The 22,103-nt window shown below is 41.9% G+C and overlaps 1 protein-coding gene across 2 annotated transcripts in view; it reads left to right on the forward strand.

Moving 5' to 3' along the window:
- The window catches only part of LOC137421634 (methyl-CpG-binding domain protein 3), a 60,426-nt gene extending 38,658 nt beyond the window's left edge, over window positions 1-21,768 (forward strand). The window contains exons 4-7 of one of the 2 annotated variants that reach the window (XM_068107877.2): window positions 2,601-2,691; window positions 19,917-20,094; window positions 20,697-20,797; window positions 21,126-21,768. In XM_068107877.2, coding sequence (XP_067963978.1) covers window positions 2,601-2,691; window positions 19,917-20,094; window positions 20,697-20,797; window positions 21,126-21,136 — 381 coding nt within the window. In that variant the 3' untranslated portion in view covers window positions 21,137-21,768. Of the gene's footprint in view, window positions 1-2,600; window positions 2,692-7,505; window positions 7,679-19,916; window positions 20,095-20,696; window positions 20,798-21,125 lie in introns of those variants that run through there. The other variant, XM_068107878.2, reaches the window with a different exon arrangement.
- Window positions 21,769-22,103: the final 335 nt, after the last annotated feature.

Consider the following 22,103-nt stretch of genomic DNA (forward strand, 5'->3'; position numbering starts at 1 on the left):
TTTGGGCAACACTCTGGAAAGATAAGTAATTAGATATTGGGCTTATAAATAAATGGAGCATTCCTTCAATCCTGGAAAATCTTATTCTCACCCTATCGTTCCAGTATGATCATCAAGTGAGAACCCACCTATCTTATTTCCTTGGTCTACCACTGGAAAAGTTTCGGACTCTTGAACTTCTTGGCCTCACCATCATCCCCAGCCTTTCCTGGGTCGATCACATTGCTAAGCTGTCCTCCAACCAGCCCCAGACTGGGCAGCCTCTGTCAATCCGGATATCTTTCCTTGGAAAATCTGAGCTACTCACAAGCTATAAGGCCTTTGTCTGTAGCTCAATGGAGTACTGCTTTCTATGAATAGACTGGTACCCCCAGCATCACATCTGTCTCTCCTGGATTTTGTGGAATCTAAAGCTAAAAGTTATTAACATCTCATGTGATGAGGCCGGAGCACAAGGTCTGTTGTTTTCACAATGCAGGCAGGTTGGTGGTCTCTGTTTTCTACCATCTATTCTCCAAAGTTCCTCTCTCTCTCTCTCTCTCTCTGCTATCTCAGTCCTCCCTCTTCCAGTAATCCCCTCCTGGTTAAACTTCCAAAATCCAGGCTAACTGCACACCTCACCTCTTTTGTTCCTCACTTTTGCCGTTTATGGAACAACCTTCTAGACTTTAGAAACTGTTCTGTCTCACGTTTTCCTCCAGTAATTCAAGGAAGCAGTGCATTGCCGTCTCTTGTCATTTCCCAGTTCTAAGCCATGATCTTTTATATCCCCAATTAACCTTTCCAAACCAATCCACCTTACTTTTGAGTTTTTGTTTCCTCTCCTCTTCTATATACTCTTTTCCTGTTTCTTCATTCCCTTAATGTTCGTCACACTGTCAAAGATACCTTGTTCTTCCATGAGCTTTGTTCCTGTAAAGAAAAAGAAAAAAGTCCAGTCAGTTCCACAGATTAAAGAATAGCAAGATGAAGGAATTGAGGTGTGCATTCAGCTTTGACCTGGGAAGGGAAACCAGGTGTGAGTTTCTGGAAAACTATGCAACCTGGGTGTGGGCTGCGGCTAGACTAATGAAAGAGAGAACGGGTGGATCGAGGCCGGAAGTGAGACTATAGAAAACGGAGTTCACCCACCTGCCTACAGTGAACAGAAATATAATCTGGGACTCTGCCTCCTGCCTAGAGGAGATATTCCAATAATATGAAAAGCCTTGGACCAAACCACCTCCAGGGGAGCAAGATGGAAAGCAACCACATGAGCCCAGGGTGGGCAGCTGTACTCCACGGTACTTTAGACAAAGAAAGGCATTGGTCAGTGATTAACTTTGCGAGATTCTGACAGAATTTTATCCTACCTGATCCAAACTCAACTGAGCTGGGCAGCGCACCGAGTGAGGATGGAGGGCCATCGTCTGCCTAAAGTGCTGTTCTATGGTGAGCTTTCAGAAAGAAAAATAGCAATTTGCGCTCCCAAAAAATGATATAAAGATTCGATCAAAGCTAACTTCAAACAGTGCAAGATCAGCACGACCGGATGGGAGAAAAATTCGCTTGATCGTAGGAAGTGGCGCAGTTACTGCACAGATTGCGTGAAGGAGTATGAGCAGACATGGATCAAAAACAAGGAGAGGAGAAGGAAGGAGAGATAAAGGCAATTTGGTGGTGGAGAACCCTGAGATCCGTCGAATCGATGGCTTAACCCAAGACAACGAAGAATCACCGAAATAACTGGATTCTGTCATGGCTCAACTACTTGGCGTTCAGCAAATTGAAGCCTCATGTCCTGTTGTCCGATATGGACGTTTATCCTAAACTTTGAACCATCACATTGGGTCACGCATACAGACATTTTATCAGCAACAGAACACTTCCATATAAATAGTCTGAGTCAAAACGAAGCCTTGGTTGTTGACCTGCTGAGAACTTGCTTTGTGTACTGTGCTTATTTGTTATTGTTATTTAAAATATAAATTCCATAACTGCCAATTCGTGGATTTGTGCATTATTTAACCCCAATATAGTTTGATATTGAAGTTCAATACTCAACTGCCCAAATCCCTAACTTTCACTGATGCAATTATGATAGCAACTGAAGTTGATGACGCTAATTTAAAACCGTGGGTTGTGTGCTGCATGTGTACACACAATCATTTGATTCTCACCACTGGTCCTCGTCCGGTTTGTTTCATCGAAGTGCATTGATATCTCTTAATGTTCATGCTTTTTCTGTAATGTACATCCAAACTACTGCATATTATATGGACATGAGAAAAATATCTATAATCCGATGGTATACTCGATACTCGATGGCTTTTAGATTTGCAGAATTATTCTACTGTTTTGCAAAAATAATAAAGCTCACATTTTGGGCATTAGTCCGTCATTGGAGCAAGGCCTGTTTTGCCACCTTTACTTTGCTTCCTATTGTGGTAAACAGATTTCTGTCACCTTTAAGTTGATAAACCTATCGTTTGAACTGTCTGCCAATGTAGATCAACACTGCTCTTGACAAAGTCGAGCATTCATCTTGCAAAAAGCGTTTGGGATTTAAAATTCAAATACTTAGTGCCACTCAATTGACACCTTTGCTTTTCCAATGCCAGGTCTTCTGGGAGAAACGATTGCAGGGCCTCAGTGCCTCTGACATGGCGCAAGAGGTGATCAAGGCAATTGACCTCTCTAAGCTCCTACAAGGTACTTACTATAAGCAGTACATTGGTTATTTTGCCCCACTTTCCTCTGATTAAAACCTTGAACTGTTTTGGCCACCACGGGAACATGCTGTTGGCTGCAATCATGGCCCGAGTCATTGTTCAGCATTCTGTATCGTTTGCTCCTATGTAACGGTATGTGGATATGTTCAACATGGCCTTCAATGATTGGTTTAGAATGTATTACACATTCTAATGCTTGCTTGTTTGTAAGGTCGATGCTTATTGGCCAAAATGAGTTCTCGCTGTGGGGTGTGGTTTTATTCGTATTTGTTTTTAAAACGGCGACATCAAGAGAGGGGATGAGTGATTACGAAAACAGCAGCGATTAAAGCGATTATACAGCAAGTGATTTGTAGTTTAAAAAAAACAAAAAACAGTTTGTCTAGCTGTACTTCAGACGATGTTGATGTTGAGGTGGTGACATTTGGTTCAGTGTTTGGGTCCAGGTGCTAGATCACAAGGAAGACAACAGTCTGACACATTTTGATTTTGCTGCACAAGCAGGACCACATGACATCCCAGACCACAATGCTGCACCTGAAGAATATTTTGACACTTCTTGGTGGCACTTTTCTTGACTTGCTAGTACAAGAAACTAACCAATATGGGAACGAAAAAGTCTGCAAACTTGCAAATTCAGTTATAGGGTAATAACAAATGTCGTACATTTATTTCAGTTTCCCTGAAAAAATGTATAAATTCGTATTGCATACTGGTAAAATTCAGCACTCGGTTAATTTATTTTTTGAGCAAAACGTGATTTATTGAAGAATTTTTTAATTTTTTTTGCTGCCATGTCCCAACTTGCTAATCTATGTTAACCTAACATGCACTTGCGATCTGATCTTTTGTTGAAACGTACAGTGTCACGGTAGTCACCTTCAGTCCAATTTGACCAGACTAGTAAACAAGTACAGATACATTCAAAGTACACCGCCCCCATGCCAAATAATTAAATATCCTACAGCGCGGCATTGCCAGGGCGCCTCCGGCGCCCGGCAATACCGCTATACAGCTCATAGAGATTGAATTGGGAGGGAGATGTGTACAATAATTGATCGATTAATTGTGTAATTAAAATCAATAAAAGATTATCATAAAATATTTTCTTAATCAATTGGCTAATAGCATAACTAAACCACTAGTGCTTCATCCAAAGATGTATCTTTCAGAAATTTAATTAAATAAGTCATTAATAAAAATTAATTAATTAAGTCATTCATCGAATAATTAATCATTTAATTAATTAATCAATAATTCAAAAGTACCCTTTACAGCCAAATCACTTGGTCATTGTCATGTCCAAATATCAGCTCCCTAGCTTAAAAGGTGCCTGAGATTTTGCCCAGATGAGAAATAAAATAAAGAAATAATTAATAATGAAAATAAATAAATAATAATCATTAAAAAATGAAATAATTAATCAATTCGCTAATATAACATGTAAACCACCACCATTTCATCAGAATCTGTAACTTTAAAAAAAAAAAAGTCATTAAACGAATAATTAAATAATTAATCTATTAATTGATTAATCAATAAATCAAAAATATCTGTTACAGCCAAATCACTGTCATTGGCCTGTCCAAATATCATCTTCCTAACTCAAAAGGTGCCTGAGATCATGGCCAGAAGAGAAAGGAAATAAATAAGTACTTAATTAATCGCTAATAATTAAATAACTCATCAATTAATTGATTAATCAAAAAACAAAAAATATTGTTTTTGACAAAGAACTTGCTGACTATTGTGCCGAAATTTCAGCTTCCTAGCTCAAACGATGCCTGAGATATCGCCCAGACAAGAAAACAAGAAAGCAAGAAAGCAAGAAAACAACCAGAGTGAAAACTGAGTACTCCCTTTCAGCGTGCGTCACTGCCGGGCACCGATGACGTTATGCAGCGCCTGGAGATGGCATAGGAAAGGTGCGGTGTACAATACCCATTCTGTCTTGGAATGTGACTCGGTGAAGAAAGAAGCTGAGCTGTGCAACAAAATAATTATTTGTGAGTTTCGGGTATGTTTTCTAAACGAAGAAAAAACTGCACTTGCTTTTGAGTGGTCATCCAACGAAAATCACTCCAAGAGCAAGGTGTACAATAATTCAGGAGGCCACAAAGAACCACAGGGTAATGTCTAAGAATCTGCAGGCCTCTCTTGCATTGGCTGTCAGTGTTCATTAGTTCACCATCAGGAATACACTGAACAAGAATTGTGTGCACGGGTAGCAATGAGAAAAATCGCTGCTCTCCAAGAAGAACATTGATGCCCATTTCAAGTTTGCCAAAGACCACCTGGATGATCCAGAAGGTTATTGGAAGAATGTTCTGTGGACAGGAGTCGAAAGTGGAAGTTTTTCACTTAAATGAGAAACGTTATGTTTGGCGAAAACCAAATACTGCATTCCAACATAAGAACCTCATCCCAACTGTGAAGCATGGTAGTGGGAGTGGAGTATCATGGTTTGGGAATGCTCTGCTGCTTCAACACCCGGATGGCTTGCCATCATTGACGGAACCATTAATTACTCCCGCTAGGGAGTAATGCATTCGATTGTGTGTGTGTGTGTGTGTGTGTGTGTGTGTGTGTGTGTGTGTGTGTGTGTGTGTGTGTGTGTGTGTGTGTGTGTGTGTGTGTGTGTGTGTGTGTTCGTTCGTTCGTTCGTTCGTTCGTTCGTGAACAAGATATCTGGAAAAGTTTTGAACGAATTTGGATGAAAGTTGGTGGGATGATTGCCCTTGGGATAAGGAAGAATTGATTAGTTTTTGGTGAAGCTCAGGATATTATTCTGGATCCAGGAATTTTTTGAATTATTTTTTTACCATTGGAAGATAGGGCTCTTTTTTAAACATTATCTTCTATATATTCTATATTTAACATTGTGATATGAAAATAGTTTTCATATTTGTTGTAAATGTAGTTTAAACTCGTGGTTATGCGTTAGAGCGGTGTATTTTTTAGCAGCGTCGTCTTCAATGTTAATTTTTATTTTTCTAATAAAGACATATTCTGTCATTTTAAAACCACCAAAGTGTGTATTGGGTTTCCCCGTTTCATAAAATGTATCGTTTGATACTGTTACGGATTCGGCATTTCCGTGGTTGTGGTTTTCATCCACGTGAGACATTTCTGGTTCTAGGTATTATGGTTATTGTTGTTTAAGGGAAATGGTTATTGTGGTTAAAAGGTTAAAAGCGCTCATGGTAAAAAAAGGAGACAGGAAGCCGGATCGATAACCGGAAGACGATGAGAGAGGAGAGGAAGAAGAAGGCGTGAGGAGAAAAGTGGAAGAAGACGCGTGTCTTGAAGCTCTGTAGTGAGCGTGATCGAACGAAAGCCGCGAGTAACCTTTGAGTCTCCTTGAAAGGACTTTCCTGTGATAGGTGTTATCGCTGGAGGATTGAGAAATAGCCCAGGAGCATTAGCCAAAAATGAAGGGGAAGCCTAGAAGAAATTAGTAGAAAGCTGATTTTTTGCACAGAGCTCCAGAATGTCATGTGGATACCCACAGTATAAAGTCCCACGAGTCCCACCTTGTGGCATTTTCTAAATTCAAGATGTCCGCCGGTTAGACGGAAAATGCATAAATTGCGATAACTTCAGCATAGAACCTCATAAAAGTATACTTTTATGCTTGTGTGACAAAAACAAAACTTGTGTGACTAAAGCTAAAACAGCTACAGAGCATACCATGCTGTTCAGCAGTGGCAGGGGAATGAACTGCTGCCAACTGAGTGGGGGTGGCAGTACAGAGAGGGACTACTTGTTCCAATCGAGACTGATAGGCCTGTCGCCCCTGAGAAAGTGCTGAAAATGATATCTTGTGGATGCAAGGCGGGGTGTGGAAAACGATGCACTTGCTACAAGTCTGGTCTGGAGTGTACCCTCTTGTGTACTGTTTGTAATGGCCATAATTGCAAAAACTCTCGGGACATTGATTTAGAGGGTGATAACAGTGTTTAAGTCAGGAATAAGAAAAGTGACATTCAGTTAACACGGTACTGTCCAAAACACTAGAATCAGGTTGGGATGACTGGGATCAAAGAGTTGGTCTGCTTTTGTGTCGTATTGTAATTAAATGTCAAATCCCCATGTGTTGTTTACCTCTTGCAGGCCTTGTGGTCACAATGTGAAACATTTTGCATTAAATAAAATAATAGCAAATTAAACTTATCATGATTTTGATGTTTTTTTGCATTACAGCAGCGGCAATTTTGTCAGCCATCTTGGATTATATCTACATATCATTATCTGAGGTCACTGAAATATATTCTATTAAAATCCTAGTGTGCTAAAACATATATTTAGCCACGAAAAGTACACTTTTATGAGGTTCTAGGCAGAAGTTATCCATATTTATGTATTTTCCATCCAACCGGCGGCCATCTTGAATTTTGAAAATGCCACAAGGTGGGACTCGTGGGACTTTATATTGTGGGCATCCACGTGGTATTCTGAAGCTCTGTGCAAAAAATCAGCTTTCTACTAATTTCTTCTAGGTCCTAACCTAATGTTCCTGGGCTAAAACCTGCGTAGTCAGGTATAGGCGTTGAGGTTCCGGAGAATCCTCGCCTGGGCGCTTCGACTCAAGTAAGAGCCGTCGGTCATTTTGAACTGCGCGCTTCGTTCCCCGAAAAAGGTGTTGCTACGCGTCAGCTTTTCTCACCATCCGGTCGTCTGCCGGGGATGTGTGTGCACAAAAGCGGCGTGTGAAGATTACGCTGCGGTTCGCTGATTGAACTGTGAATGTACACATCTGGTTCGCGCCTGTGGGATTTCCCTTTTCACCGCCAGTTTGCAGTTGGTTTGGACCACGTGACTGTCCACGCCTTGCCTATGCCTCATTACTCGCCTCCTCGCCTCTTCGCCTCTTCGCCTCATCGCCTCATCACTACTCGCAGGAGGGGATTATCTTTGAGTTATAGAGACATTGGGGAAGGTTCTTTTCCACTCACTTGGAGCACAGTGAGTTACCTTATGCATGTTAGCTGATGGTACCAACATAGGAGATATTGATTGTACTCTTGATTCCTATTATTGTTGTACTGTTATTTGTGTGTGATTTTTAATACAACATTTGTTCGTTTAAAATCATTGGTGTGGCTTTACTGTTGATTTCTAATATAGAATAACATTTTTCTGCCGTGGCTCCTCTCAGGGTTCGGAGGTGTACCGAGACCAGGAGGTCGGGGAGGAACACGTAACAATACGTATAATGCTTTAAAACTTCTTCTTCTTTTTTTTTTTTTGTTACCTCAGAAGTGATATCAACATTTACCTCAGCGAATGTCAATCGCGGTGTCAGTATTTGATGAACTTATAAAGACTTAGGTGACTTATAAGTGTGATCAGCATGTGCACGGGATTCTTCCCAGAAGAATGAGTGGTCGCATTAGCTTGTACGACTTAAAATGAACGAGTTTTGTTTTCACGTTTGGGCCAGTTTTACATGTTGTATCCCTAAGGAATGAAACGAACGTTTTTCTTGGCTTACAATTTTATTTGAAGTCACACATGCCTCAAAATACACTCACTTATATAGAATTGAACGCTGAATCCGAAAATGTAAGTGAAATTGCCTTGTGTTTTTAACATTATCTTCTATATATTCTAAATATATATCTGTGCAGTGTCTGTCTTGTGTTGTCTTGTCTTGTGTTGTCACTGAACTACTCCCTCAAACTTTTGTGAAATCGTACTATTCCAACTTGACCCACGGCGGGAGTATGCGCTCTACTGAGTGGCGTTCTAGTTCTGGATTGAATGAATGAATGAATGATCGTTTTAAGGCCATTTTCGCCGCTAGAGCGGGGTTCTTGATTGTACCAGCAAATTCTACAGGATGATGTCATGGCATCCATCCATGAGCTGCAGCTTAACATAAAGTGGGTCATGCAGCAAGACAACTATCCAAAACACACAAGTAAATCTACAGCAGAATAGCTGAAGCAGAAGATATTTTGTGTTTTAGAATGTCCAAGTCAAAGTCCAGATCTTAACCCAGTTGAAATGTGACAGAACCTAAAGAGCAGTTCATGCAAGAAAGTCCACAAATACCTGAGTTGAAACAGTTCTGTAAGGAGGCATGAGCCAAAATTCCTCAAAGTTGATGTGCAGCACTGATCAAGAGTTACAGGAAGCATTTCATTGAAGTTGTTACTGCTCATGGAAGTGCCACTCCTGACAGGTGCTCAAGCAGGTGCCCCATGTAGGTGTGGGATCCCACTCCTGACACCAATTTTGTCCTGTTCACAGCCGGTTACCACCGAGCTGTCGACGGATGAGCCGAACAAGCTTTAACCCCCGAGGCGATGCAATTATGGTGGTTCTGGACGCGCGTGGGACCAAAGAACCACGAAGCGCTTATTCTCACGAACACACGGGTTTATTCCGAACCCACCAATACCAACACAACAAAAATGTACCAATAATTATTTATGATCAATGAAAGAAGTGCTGAGGTAAAAATGCTACGTCGAGGACCCTCTCACACGGACATGAAGACACACAAAGGGGCGCTAATTTGATTCATACAGCTGCATGAAGAAGTAAATGTATTTCATTTGCCAGATGTAGGGCGCCCCTTTATATGAACTTTTCTAGAGCATTACTTGGTTCCTCCTAAGAACACAAGGGTAGTCCAGCATGCATGCGATATTTTTTGCATGCCCCTTATTTTGTATTGTTTGGCATTTTCTACAAGCTATGGAATGTCCATTCTTTTCTATACTTTGCCACATGGTACATACCCTTATATAAAGGGGCCTTTTCTATGCCCCTGGCATTTTACCCAAGAATGTCCCTTCTTTTCTATCGTTTGCCACATGGCACATGTGAAAGACACATGTAAGTCCGCTTGGAATTTGCAAAAAAGCACCTAAAGGACTCTCAGACTGTGAGAAACAAGATTCTGTGGGCTTTCATGAATCTTTTACTGAGGAGAGGCTTCCGTCTGGCCACTCTGCCACAAAGCCCAGATCGGTGGAGTGCTGCAGTGATGGTTGTCCTTCTGGAAGTTTCTCCCATCTCCACACAGGATCTCTGGAGCTCAGCCAGAGTGACCATTGGGTTCTTGGTCACCTCTATTACCAAGGCCCTTCTCCCCCGATTGCTCAGTTTGGCCGGGCGGCCAGCTCTAGGAAGAGTCCTGGTTGTTCCAAACTTCTTCCATTTAAGAATTATGGAGGCCACTGTGCTCTTGGGAACCTTCAATGCAGCAGATTTTTTTTATAGGCTTCGCCAAATCTGTGCCTCGACACAATCCTGTCTCTGAGCTCTGCAGGCAGTTCCTTCAACCTCGTGGCTTGGTTTTTGCTCTGATATGCATTGTAAGCTGTGAGACCTTATATATAGACAGGTGTGTGCCTTTCCAAATCATGTACAATCGATTGAATTTACCACAGGTGGACTCCAATCAAGGTGTAGAAACATCTCAAAGATGATCAAGAGAAATGGGAGGCACCTGAGCTAAATTTAAAGTGTCATAGCAAAGGGTCTGAATACTTATGTAAATGTGATATTTCAGTTTTGTTTTTTTATAAATTTGCAAAACTTTCTAAAATGCTGTTTTATCTTTGTCATTATGGGGTATTGAGTGTAGATTGATGAGGGAAAAAATGAATTTAAACGATTTCAGCATGAGGCTGCAACATAACAAAATGTGAAAAAAGTGAAGGGGTCTGAATACTTTCTGAATGCACTGTGTGTATATTGTTACGGATTCGTAACTTCCGTTATTGTGGTTTTCACCCACTTGACATGTTTCTGATATCATGTGTTATTATTATTCTCAATAGGTTTAGTATTCAGGAACAGCTATCTAAAGTTAAAACGGTTGACGTAAAATGATACAGGAAACCGACCCGGGAGAAAAGGCGGTGAAGAAGAAGAGTGCGTGAGACGGAGGTGAAAAGACGCATCTTGTAAAAGCTCCATACCTAGCGTGGTCGAGCGTCCATGGAGAGTGAACTTTGAGTCCTTGAAAGGAATCTTGTGCGATCGGTGTTATCGCTGGATTTGTGGAAAAGCCTGCGAAGCCAGGTACAGGTGTGAGATTCCGGAGAATCTTCGCCTAGAGGCTGCGGCTCGAGGAAGAACCGTCCGCCATTTCGGGGACCTCGCGCGTCGTTCACGGAACATTGTTTAGCCGCGTCCGCTGGTCCCGCCCTCCGGTGGTTTGCCGAGGATGTGTGTGCTCGACAGCGGCCTTTGAAGAATACGGTGCGGTTCGCGACTGCACGGTGTATGTGCACGTTTGGATAGCGTCTTTGGGATTCCTCTTTCCACCGCCAATTGGGGTTGGCTGGGACCACGTGACGGTCCCCGCCTTACCTACATCTCCTTACCCGCCTCATCGCCATCGCCTCTTCGCCGGGAGCACCATTGTGTTCTAGAGACATTGAGAAGGGCTCTGTTTCAGTCCCAGGGGGTGCCTTGAGTTTGAGCTAGGTTAACATCTTAAGACCTTGATTGTATGGTTGATTGCCACCATGGTTGTATGGTTCTTCTTGTGTGCTTTTAATATATTATTTGTTCGTTGATGACCATTGGTGTGGTTTTCTTATTGATTTGATTGTTTCATTTGATGGTTTCATGGATGGTGTCATTATTGATTGATTTCAACAAAGAATAACATATTTTTTCTGCCGGGGATCCTCTCGGGGTTCGGAGGTTTACCGAGACCAGGGGATAGGGGAGGACCCCGTAACAATATACATATATATATATATATATATATATATATATATATATATATATATGTATATATATATATGTATATATATATATATATATATATATGTATATATATATATATATATATATATATATATATATATATATATATATATATATATATATATATATATATATATATACATATATATATATACATATATATACATACATATATATATATATATATATATATATATATATATATATATATATATATATATATTATAATAGCCGTAGATGATTCTGTCTGTCTGTCTGTTAGGCGTCTGTCCGGGGTGTGGCTTACTCGGTTTGCAGAGTAGCTCCACCCATAGCTCCACCCATTCTGGGAGTGGCTTCATATAATTATAAACAAATATCCACCATTTTATTAACTCGCATGGCTTTGAGGCCTGTTTTGTAGGCCCGTGGTGTCTTGCTCTCTCTCCCAGTTTTATTTCAAATCAAATTCGATATATCATTTCATTTTTCACAGTCGCTAACATAGTTTTAGACTCGGTTGAAAAAAAACGGGAAGAAAATCCAATGAAAATTGCCGTTTATAGAACGAAATGAATTCTCAAACGCCTGTAACTTCAAGGCCATTGAGTCTCTCTCACGCCTTTATCTCCAATCTAACTCACCATATGATTTCATTTTTATCGATGGTTTTAGACGGTGTCAGCAATAATTGAGAACATTCCACACACGTGGGAAAATGCAGAGATATATTTTTAAAATCGCGTCATGGTGTATCATACACCGCCCAACATGACACCGACGGCAACGTGTCGATACATATTAAAAATTCGATATATCATTTCATTTTTCACAGTCGCTAACACAGTTTTCGACTCGGTTGAAAAAAAACGGGAAGAAAATCCGATGAAAGTTGCCGTTTATAGAACGAAATGAATTCTCAAACGCCTGTAACTTCAAGGCCATTGAGTCTCTCTCACGCCTTTATCTCCAATCTAACTCACCATATGATTTCATTTTTATCGATGGTTTTGGACTCTGTGTCAGCAATAATTGAGAACATTCCACACACGCGGGAAAATGCAGAGATATATTTTTAAAAATCGCGTCATGATGTATCATACACCGCCCAACATGACACCGACGGCAACGTGTCGATATATATTAAAAATTCGCTTTTGCTTTTCCGTTAAGATATATTACTTTTTCGTTTGATGACAGTCGTCACAAAAACGTCAACAATGATGCCGACATATATTTCTTCGTTTTTATTTCATTCAACATTATTAGCCGGAAGTAAAATATGTTTCAGGAAATTACCGAGAGATATTTCTTCGTTTTTTTTATTAGTTATGTGCGCATACACTTTAAATAGGTTTATTTGAAATCTTTAATTTTCCACAATATAATTTACTTGCCATTTATCATTTGATGATTACGAGACAAATTCCTCTTGAGGATCGTGACAATTCATGCGCTGCGTGGAAACTTCTATTTCCAAAATGAATGAGACGATCGATGAAGAACGCAGACTTGAACAGGATGTAGCAAGAAAACGAATGAGACGGGCGAACGAGTCCATCGACGAACGTCAATGCAAACTTGCGGGGTCACCCGTGGGAATCCCATGGGCATGGATGTGTGTGACATTTCGACATATTGAGTTAGATGCTGCACATTCATTTTTACAAAATGGTTACTGGCAAGTCATCAGATCCAGAAATGGTGTAAAAAAAAAAAAAAAACACCTTTAGAGGCCATTTTTCCCCGCAAAGCGGGGGTTGGCCTTTTTCGGGAACCGTGGTTGTTGTTGTTTTTCGCTCCCCTTTTTGAAGCAATGTTTTACGGCCGGATGCCCTTCCTGACGCCAACCCTTTTTGCCGCCTTTAACGACAAACAGGGAATTACCAGTGAACTGGTACTCAATTCGCCGACCTCGGAAGGATGACAGGCTGAGTCAACCCCCCTGGTGTTAATTCAGCAATCGACCGGGATTCGAACCCAGGATCCTTGGATCCTAAGCCGGCACCCTAGCCGCTAGCCCAACACCAGGGCTGCCCAACACCAGGGCCAGTGTGAGGTGTAATGAACACAATTTATTTACGCGCAAGCACGAAAGCAAGACGGGCCGATTTCCGATTCCGACGGGCGAGACGGGCCGATTTGGAGCAAGAAAAAGAACGAGACGGGAGAAAAACGAGAGAAACGAGACGGGGAAAGCCGATTGGAGAGGCGAGTGAGGAGCGATTGGAGAGGCGAGTGAGGAGCGATTGGAGAGGCGAGAGGAGTGATTGGAGGGGAGTGTGAGGCGCGATTGGAGAGGAGTGTGAGGCACGATTGGAGAGGAGTGTGAGGCGCGATTGGAGAGGTGTGTGAGGCACGATTGGAGAGGAGTGTGAGGCGCGATTGGAGAGGTGTGTGAGGCACGATTGGAGAGGAGTGTGAGGCACGATTGGAGAGGAGTGTGAGGCGCGATTGGAGAGGTGTGTGAGGCACGATTGGAGAGGGGAGTGTGAGGCGCGATTGGAGAGGGGAGTGTGAGGCGCGATTGGAGAGGAGTGTGAGGCGCGATTGGAGAGGAGTGTGAGGCGTGATTGGAGGGGAGTGTGAGGTGCGATTGGAGAGGAGTGTGAGGCGCGATTGGAGAGGAGTGTGAGGCACGATTGGAGAGGAGTGTGAGGCGCGATTGGAGAGGCGTGTGAGGGATTGGAGAGGAGAGGAGTGTGAGGGATTTGAGAGGTGAGGGATTGGAAAGGAGAGGAATGTGAGGGATTGGAGAGGAGAGGAGTGCTAGGTGGAGAGAGGAGAGTGTCAGGTGGAGACAGGAGAGTGTCAGGTGGAGAGGAGTGAGGGGTCACATATTATGTGAAGTAAATAAATTGTGTTCATCACACCATTTCTGGATCTGATGACTTGCCAGTAACCATTTTGTAAAAATGAATGTGCAGCATCTAACTCAATATGTCGAAATGTCACACACATCCATGCCCGTGGGATTCCCACGGGTGACCCCGCTGGTATATATATATATGTCGCGTGGCTGCACTATAGTGAACAATGCAGGGTGCCACAGATGACCAAACGAGCTTAACACTCCGAGGCGTTCAATTCAACATGATGGTGTTCGTTATATGCGCAGGAAAGGGGGATGACAAACTTAGCTGGACGGCCTCCACCCGGCATCTTCACACCTGGATAAATTAACTCAAACCGAGACAGAATTAAAATGTACAAATAAACAGGTTTAATGAAAGAAATGCCGGTAACAAAGAAAATGCACGAAAAACTAAATTCCTAATTGGAGCGCTCCCAAACTGACCCGAATATAGACGGGATAAAATAACTGGAAAATAAAAAGGTGCGATTTGTGGCACTTATCTCCAATCGGCTGGTGTAGATATAATTGTCAAAGACCGTCTGAGGCCTTGGCGGGAAACATGTTTGTTGGCGTGAACTGGGCCTCACTCGCGGCCTGCTCACTCCTGGCTCTGTGCGTGAAGCGAACAGCCTTGGCGTGCAGTTCTCGCAGTTCTTGGTTGCAGCTCTTCTTCCTCACGACCACTAGCAAGCTGTCCTCCTCACGACCACTAGCAAGATCTCGGAACATGGCCGTTCGCGATAAAGCTTCCTCGCGCAAGAGCAATAGCGATCGTTCACCACCAGATCCCAAAACGAGAAGAATCAAGAGGACGTCGATGCTAAGAGAGATAAAATGTCTATGCCGAGAGAAGGAAAATGTCTATGCAGAGAGAGAGCTTTTCGGCGACCATTCACCAACAAAGTCCGGACCCAAGAGACAAGATGTCCGCCGTCCTAATTGTTTTGTCCGCGCAGCTCTGACATCATCCGTGCCTGCTTCACCAATCCCATAGTCCCATCTTACCAGTCCTTGTGTCAATCAAATCCCTGTCCAATCACTGCTCTTTGAGGCATCGCTTCACGGAGCTTTAGTGCCTCTGCACTCACCAAGTCGATGTCAGCGATAGTGCTTGATGCGTGATTTCCAGTTGGTTTTTAATTAGTGTGGTTAATGGCCAATTTCTGGCTCGGTGTCTGTCGTGCGGTGTCATAAGGAACACAGGAAAAGACTAGAGGCAATTACAAACAGGGAATTTATTACCCATAATCCCTCACCAATTAACAAGCCCCACCCCTCTGATGGGAACGAAGATACAAGTTTACCCGACATCTGGTCTACACAAATTTCCTACTTATGATACAGCGAGGTTTCTTCTTCTTCATGACAGTCAGAGCACACTAATCTATTCAATCTACCTGGCCCAAGGTATCCCTACCCCCACAAACGTAACAATATGTACACATCTATCTTATATATATATATATAAAATAAAGTTTTTGTTTGTTTGTTTGTCTGCACGCGCTAATCTCCTGAACGGTGAAAGATAGGAGGAAACCTCAAAAACAAAAAATGTCGGTACGGGCCCCGGGAAGGTTACAGCCTAGGTGGTGAGGCCGCCTCGGCCGGGCTGGGCCCATTTCACCATTAAAAGCTGAGCTGAATTATAGTAGTCAATCTTCTATGGCCGCGAGTAAAAGCTGAATTATCATTGTAAATTCATTCAAAAAGAACCCGGGCAACGCCGGGTGCATTCGGCTGGTATATTATAATTATATGTATATATGTACTGCCCTACTTTGACAAAAGGAAGCAACTGCCTGAAAGGAGTTTTCTTGTAAATGAGGAAAACGTGTTTTTCTTTCTGCTCTCTTTGGCAGAAATGCCAAATATCAGAAATGATATCTCAGAAATGGAGGGTTGTGTTACTTTATTTTGTGTACGAACGTGTAGAGCATACCTCAAAATACCTCAAATACCCTAGAACAAGTGATAACTCAATTTCGACAAAAATGACAGTTGCTTCCTTTTGTCAAAGTAGGGCAATATATATATATATATATATATATATATATATATATATATATATATATATATATATATATATATATATATATATATATGTATATATATATATATATATAATGGTATCTGTAATCTGGTTCTCCAACCTAATGAGCGGACAACATGACGTCATCGCCATGCACGTCCACCTTGCCTGCAAAGTTCCAGAGGAACCATCTAGCAGTGCGTCATTACGGATTATAAATACAGATACTGTCACAAGTGCATGCAAAACTCACAGTTACCGACCTGGTTTCGCCCTTGTTGGGGCTTCATCAGGGCAACGCAGTGAGGCTTTCCATACACTTGTAACTCTGTGACCCTTTCGGTTTTTATATCAGTCACTATGCGACCTTCATATCATCAGTGGAGAACCGCCAGCAAGGTGTCCCATACAGCTGCTGCTGCACCTTGCTGGGAGCGATACGCACCGCCTGCCACGCGGTGACGTTATCTCTGGTATCCACTCATCATATCCACTCATCATACCAGGTCGACTCCATATGATGAGTGGATACCAGAGATAACGTCACCGCGTGGCAGGCGGTGCGTATCGCTCCCAGCAAGGTGCAGCAGCAGCTGTATGGGACACCTTGCTGGAGGTTCTCCACTGATGATATGAAGGTCGCATAGTGACTGATATATATATATATATATATACACACACACACACACACACACACACACACACTAGCTTGGCTCGGCTCGCGTCGTTACTGAGGAACGGGCTTATTTTAGCTGAGGATAATGACTGAACCTGAGTTGTTGTGTTGTCATGATTTACACCAATCATAATACAAACAATTATTTTGCACAAATGTATTTGTTGTGTTTGTGATATTACATTTTTATAGGCAATTTAGGTTGAAGAATTTAGGTTGAATGTTTTTTTTTCAAGAAAGAACCCCTCAGCACATACATAGGGGAGGGGCAGGTGCAGACTGGAAGTTTAGGATGATTACACCTCACCACCACGTAATTCAAAACACCTCACCACCAAGTAATTCAAAACACCTCACCACCAAGTAATTTAAAACACCTCGCAGCCATAAAACACGTAATAAAAACACCTCACCACCACGAAATTAAAAACACCTCACCACCACGAAATTGAAAACACCTCACAGCCACGAAATTAAAAACACCTCACAGCCATAAAACACAAAAAAAAAAAAAACACCTCACCACCACGAAATTAAAAACACCTTGCCACCACGAAATTGAAAACACCTCACTATCACGTCATTTAAAAACACCTCACCACCAAGTAATTCAAAACACCTCACCACCACGTAATTCAAAACACCTCATCACCAACTAATTCAAAACACCTCACCACCACATAATTAAAAACACCTCACCACCACGTAATTATAAATACCTCACGACCATGTGATTTAAAAACACATCACCACCACATCATTTAAAAACACCTCACCACCAACTAATTCAAATCACCTCACCACTACATGATTTAAAAACACCTCACCACCACATAATTCAAAATACCTCACCACCATGTGATTCAAAACCACCACCACGTTGTTAAAAACACTTCACAACCATGGAAATATACGTGATATCACAATTGCTAAACAATTGAAGTTGAAAACTCAAGTTGAAAAAACAATTTCCCCCGAAAAAATTCCCAAAAAAAAAAATTGGAAAATTTTTCAAAACAAATACCCTTAGGACATACCGACGGGAGAGATATGTGCATACCAGAAGTTTGGAACGATTTCACAAAAGTTTGAGGGAGTAGTTCAGTTATAAGACAAGACAACACAAGACAACACAAGACAGACACTGCACAGATATATATAGAGACTAGTTGGCTCGGCTCGCTGCGCTCGCCTCACCACGCGTCGCGTCGTTACTGAGGAACGTGCTTATTCTAGCTGAGGATAATGACTGTACCTGAGTTGCTGTGTTGACATGATTTACACCAATCATCATACAAACAATTATTTTGCACAAATGTATTTGTTGTGTTTGTGATATTACATTTTTATAAGCAATTTAGGTTGAAGATTTAGATTGAATGTTTTTTTTTTCAAGAAAATGGAAGCAATGTTTCTTCTAGAATGGCCCTGTACTTGAACTGGTTCAGGTTTCCATTCAGAACAACCAGGTCAGTTTTTCCCCCTGCATGAAAAGCAGCCCAAACGGTCACCCCACCACCTCCAGCTTGGACTCTTGGGACTATACAATCTTCGTTGTGGGCTTCATGCACTTGTCTGCGCACTCGGACATGGCCATCTTGACGATAGACCAGAAATCTGGACTCGTCACTTAAGATCACGTGATTCCAGTGTCCTGGCTGCCATTGACGGTGCTCTCTGGCCAACCGCAATCGGCGCTGGCTGTGTTGTCTGGTCAGGCGTGGCTTTCTCAGGGGACGCCTGGCACGATAGCCTGCTTGAACCAGTCATTGGTTGACTAGCCTTCTGGATACAGGCACATTTGTCAGTTGCTGCCACTCAGCCCTAAGCCGATTAGCTGACTTGGTAGGGCCATTGTGGACTAACCGGGGCAGCTGGCGATCATCCCTCCTAGAGATATTGGCAGGTTCTTCGATGTGGTTGATTTTGTGTATTAATTATGTTGAAAAAAGTTGTTGGTCCTAATTCTATGGTTATTAATGAGTGTGAAAAAATACAGCATTCTTGATTTCAATACCATAACCCTAACCCCTATCAAAAAAAATTATCTCACTCCCACAATATCCCTAACTTATTGTGAAGAGTGTACTTGATCGCCTATTCTCCATAATTTAGTGCAGGCCTTTATTTTTATTTTTTACTGTTTGATTCGATTTAGTCAGCGTGTGTGTGTGTGTGTGTGTGTGTGTGTGTGTGTGTGTGTGTGTGTGTGTGTGTGTGTGTGTGTGTGTGTGTGTGTGTGTTTAGCTGGTTGTTATGACATATGCAGGTTTCAGAAAGTGTAACAGAACCCTCCTCGGTCTTGGAAGTCGTGTGTGTGTTTTGTGCGTTTGTACAGTGTTTATATTTTATTTATTTAATGTGTTGTATGAGTGTGCATGAAAGCTGCTGTTATTGACTGCTATCTCCACACGTGGGTGGGTTTCAAGAGATGGAACGGAGACCTTGTGTGTGTGTGTGTGTGTGTGTGTGTGTTATTGTGTGTGTGTGTGTGTACGTGTGTGTGTGTGTGTGTGTGTGTGCGTGTGTGTGTGTGTGTGTGTGTGTGTGTGTGTGTGTGTGTGTGTCTAGAGAAAGGCGCACTACTACTGTTTGAAGGTTGAGCTGTGACAGGGTTAACATCACTTCTGAGGGTTGTTCCAGCATAAATAAGAACTTTTCATATGAGCACTTGTTTGTTGTTCAATGTGATGTAGTATAATGAAACGAGTTGGAAGATGCAGAAAATACCGGATAATCGTTCTCTTTTAAAGTGACATTAGTTTGTGGGTTTAAAATGTTTAACCCAACATGGTTTGTTTGCAAATTGTGCTGCATAACTGTGTTAGAGGGTATTTTTCAGCAGTTTAGCTCTGCGTGGTGTCAGTTCAGTTTAATTCGAAACCAGTTAGGGTTGAATTCTGGTGCCCTTGTGCAATACTTTCCCAGGTGTCGGACCAACCATCACGGGAGATGCCCTGCTCTCCACGATTGCGTGCGCTCTGCACTCGGGCAGCGAGGCCATCACAGGCCAACTTTCCACTGGCCTGGACAACAACCCGGCCATCTGGCTCAACCCCAAGCAGCCACTCTGCAAGCCTTTCGTCATTACAGATGAAGATATTTGGTACGTATTACTAGCCCGGTTTCGGTCATTCATTCACCTATTACGTACTAATACACTGCTTTCATGCTTTCATGCTTTTATGATGTAAAAAGTCGATCATTGTTTTTGTCAATAATCATAAAAAATATTCCAATCATAAAAAAGCTCAGCACAGAAAAAAATATTAATGGCGATAGTATATTAATTAAAAATTGTAGGGGGGGGAGGGGATGGTTATTTATAACTCGTATAATAGTGACCTTTTGTTGTTGTGTTGGAGATTAAAATTATAATTGGGGAGGTTCCTCTTTATCATTGCCGTTCGAACACCATGATGTGTGTACATTCTAGCCGCACCAGTTTCCCTAACTTCCTTGGTCGCTCCAGTGACCTTTCTTTCCCTCGTCATCATACAGCAACTCCATGAGTCTTAACATTCGCATTTAAAATGATCACAAGGCTTGTTCCCTGCTTTGATTGTTGGCGGTTCCTCAGACTATGTCCCTCATTCACGTGTTTTCAGGCCTAAGTAGAGCCCCCACTCCCTGCAGCCTCAGTCACCTCAGACTTCAGGCCTGTGTGACTTTATCTGATCCATTATACCTGTGTGTGGCTTGGTAAAGGCGTCAAGAAGAGCAAGTACGGCGAGTTCGGAAGAGACTGGAGGAAGCGATGATGTCTGAAGCGGTGGAGCATAAAGTGGCTGAGGCAGAGTGGAGTACAGGTGTGGTGATAAGCGCACATGCAGTACATATGTGAGCATGGTAAATGTTATAACTTGTACATGACAAATGAACCAGACTCGGTGGTTTAATGGTTAGAGTGTCCGCTCTGAGTCTGCGATGTCGGTGGTTCAAACCCCGGCCGAGTCGTACGAAAGACTTTTTAAAATGGTACGTGCTGCTTCCTTGCTTGACGCTCAGCATCTATCGAATCAAAATCCAATCCAGGTGCCCCCAAATGTAATCAAAATTACAAATGATAACTCTGAAGATGGGACAATTTTCCAAAATGCCTTCCAGACATGCATATTTACTCGTCCGTGTCTGCAGACGGAGTATGAAGATCTCTCTCTGGGACTATCTGCGCTTGGGCAGTACAGGGTCATTGAGAACTGCCCGCATAATTTCGAAGTGGTTGTTGCTTTGCATGTGAACGTTGGTACAAGGGAATTTTGTTTTGTCTAATCGAGATCATCTTTGGCTTGGTTACAGGAATTATTTAACTGAAAGTGCCTGCATTGTGTCGACGACCAAAACAGGACGCACAGAATATTTCTCTTGCACAAGTTCTGCAACACAGTATATTATTGTTGATAATGCGGTCGATCAAAGATTGACACGATTTGCTTTTGTTTTGGTCGTTTTTTATTTTGTACATTTTGCATTACTTCAAAGCAAAAGATATTTATTTCTAGACTTATAAATTTTTCATACATGTCTTTGACCTTTGTATGTATATTATATACTGAATACGTTCAAGTGGACGAGCACTTCGGGAAAATAATTTTTGAAGAATTCTTATTTTATTGACTTTCTAAGAATGTACTTAGCTTATTTTAGCACAAAAGTAAAAAAAACTTTGTTTTTTTGGAATATTTAATAGATGCATCTTTGTGTCAGATTTGGACAAATTTTGTACACTTTTTTATGCAGGAATACGACGCCAATAAAACTGTGTACGTTTTTCCCCGTCTGTTATGACGTAGGTTTTGTAGACCTTTAATAAATTGCTATCCTGTTAAATGTATTCATCCTTTTCCTGGGTGATAGCTCTTTTAGATAGCAAATCGTTCTATTTTTGTGCCAGGGGTTATGTTCCAACTTTATCCTTTATTGTCCTTAACATATCAAACGGATTTTAAAAACAACAAGTGAATCCTCTTGGATTGCGCTGAGGTTCGGGCATGGAATTTCTAGGAGGAAGTATAATTTGTAGCGAGAAGCGAGAAGCGAGAAGGGGTTCCCCAACACGAACCAATCAGGAACTGCCACGTCACACTTATATGATCTCAGAATTCCTGTGACAGG

The sequence above is a fragment of the Myxine glutinosa genome, chromosome 2 (genome assembly GCF_964187855.1).
Source record: "Myxine glutinosa chromosome 2, kmMyxGlut1.1, whole genome shotgun sequence".
NCBI classification, from domain to species: domain Eukaryota; kingdom Metazoa; phylum Chordata; class Myxini; order Myxiniformes; family Myxinidae; genus Myxine; species Myxine glutinosa.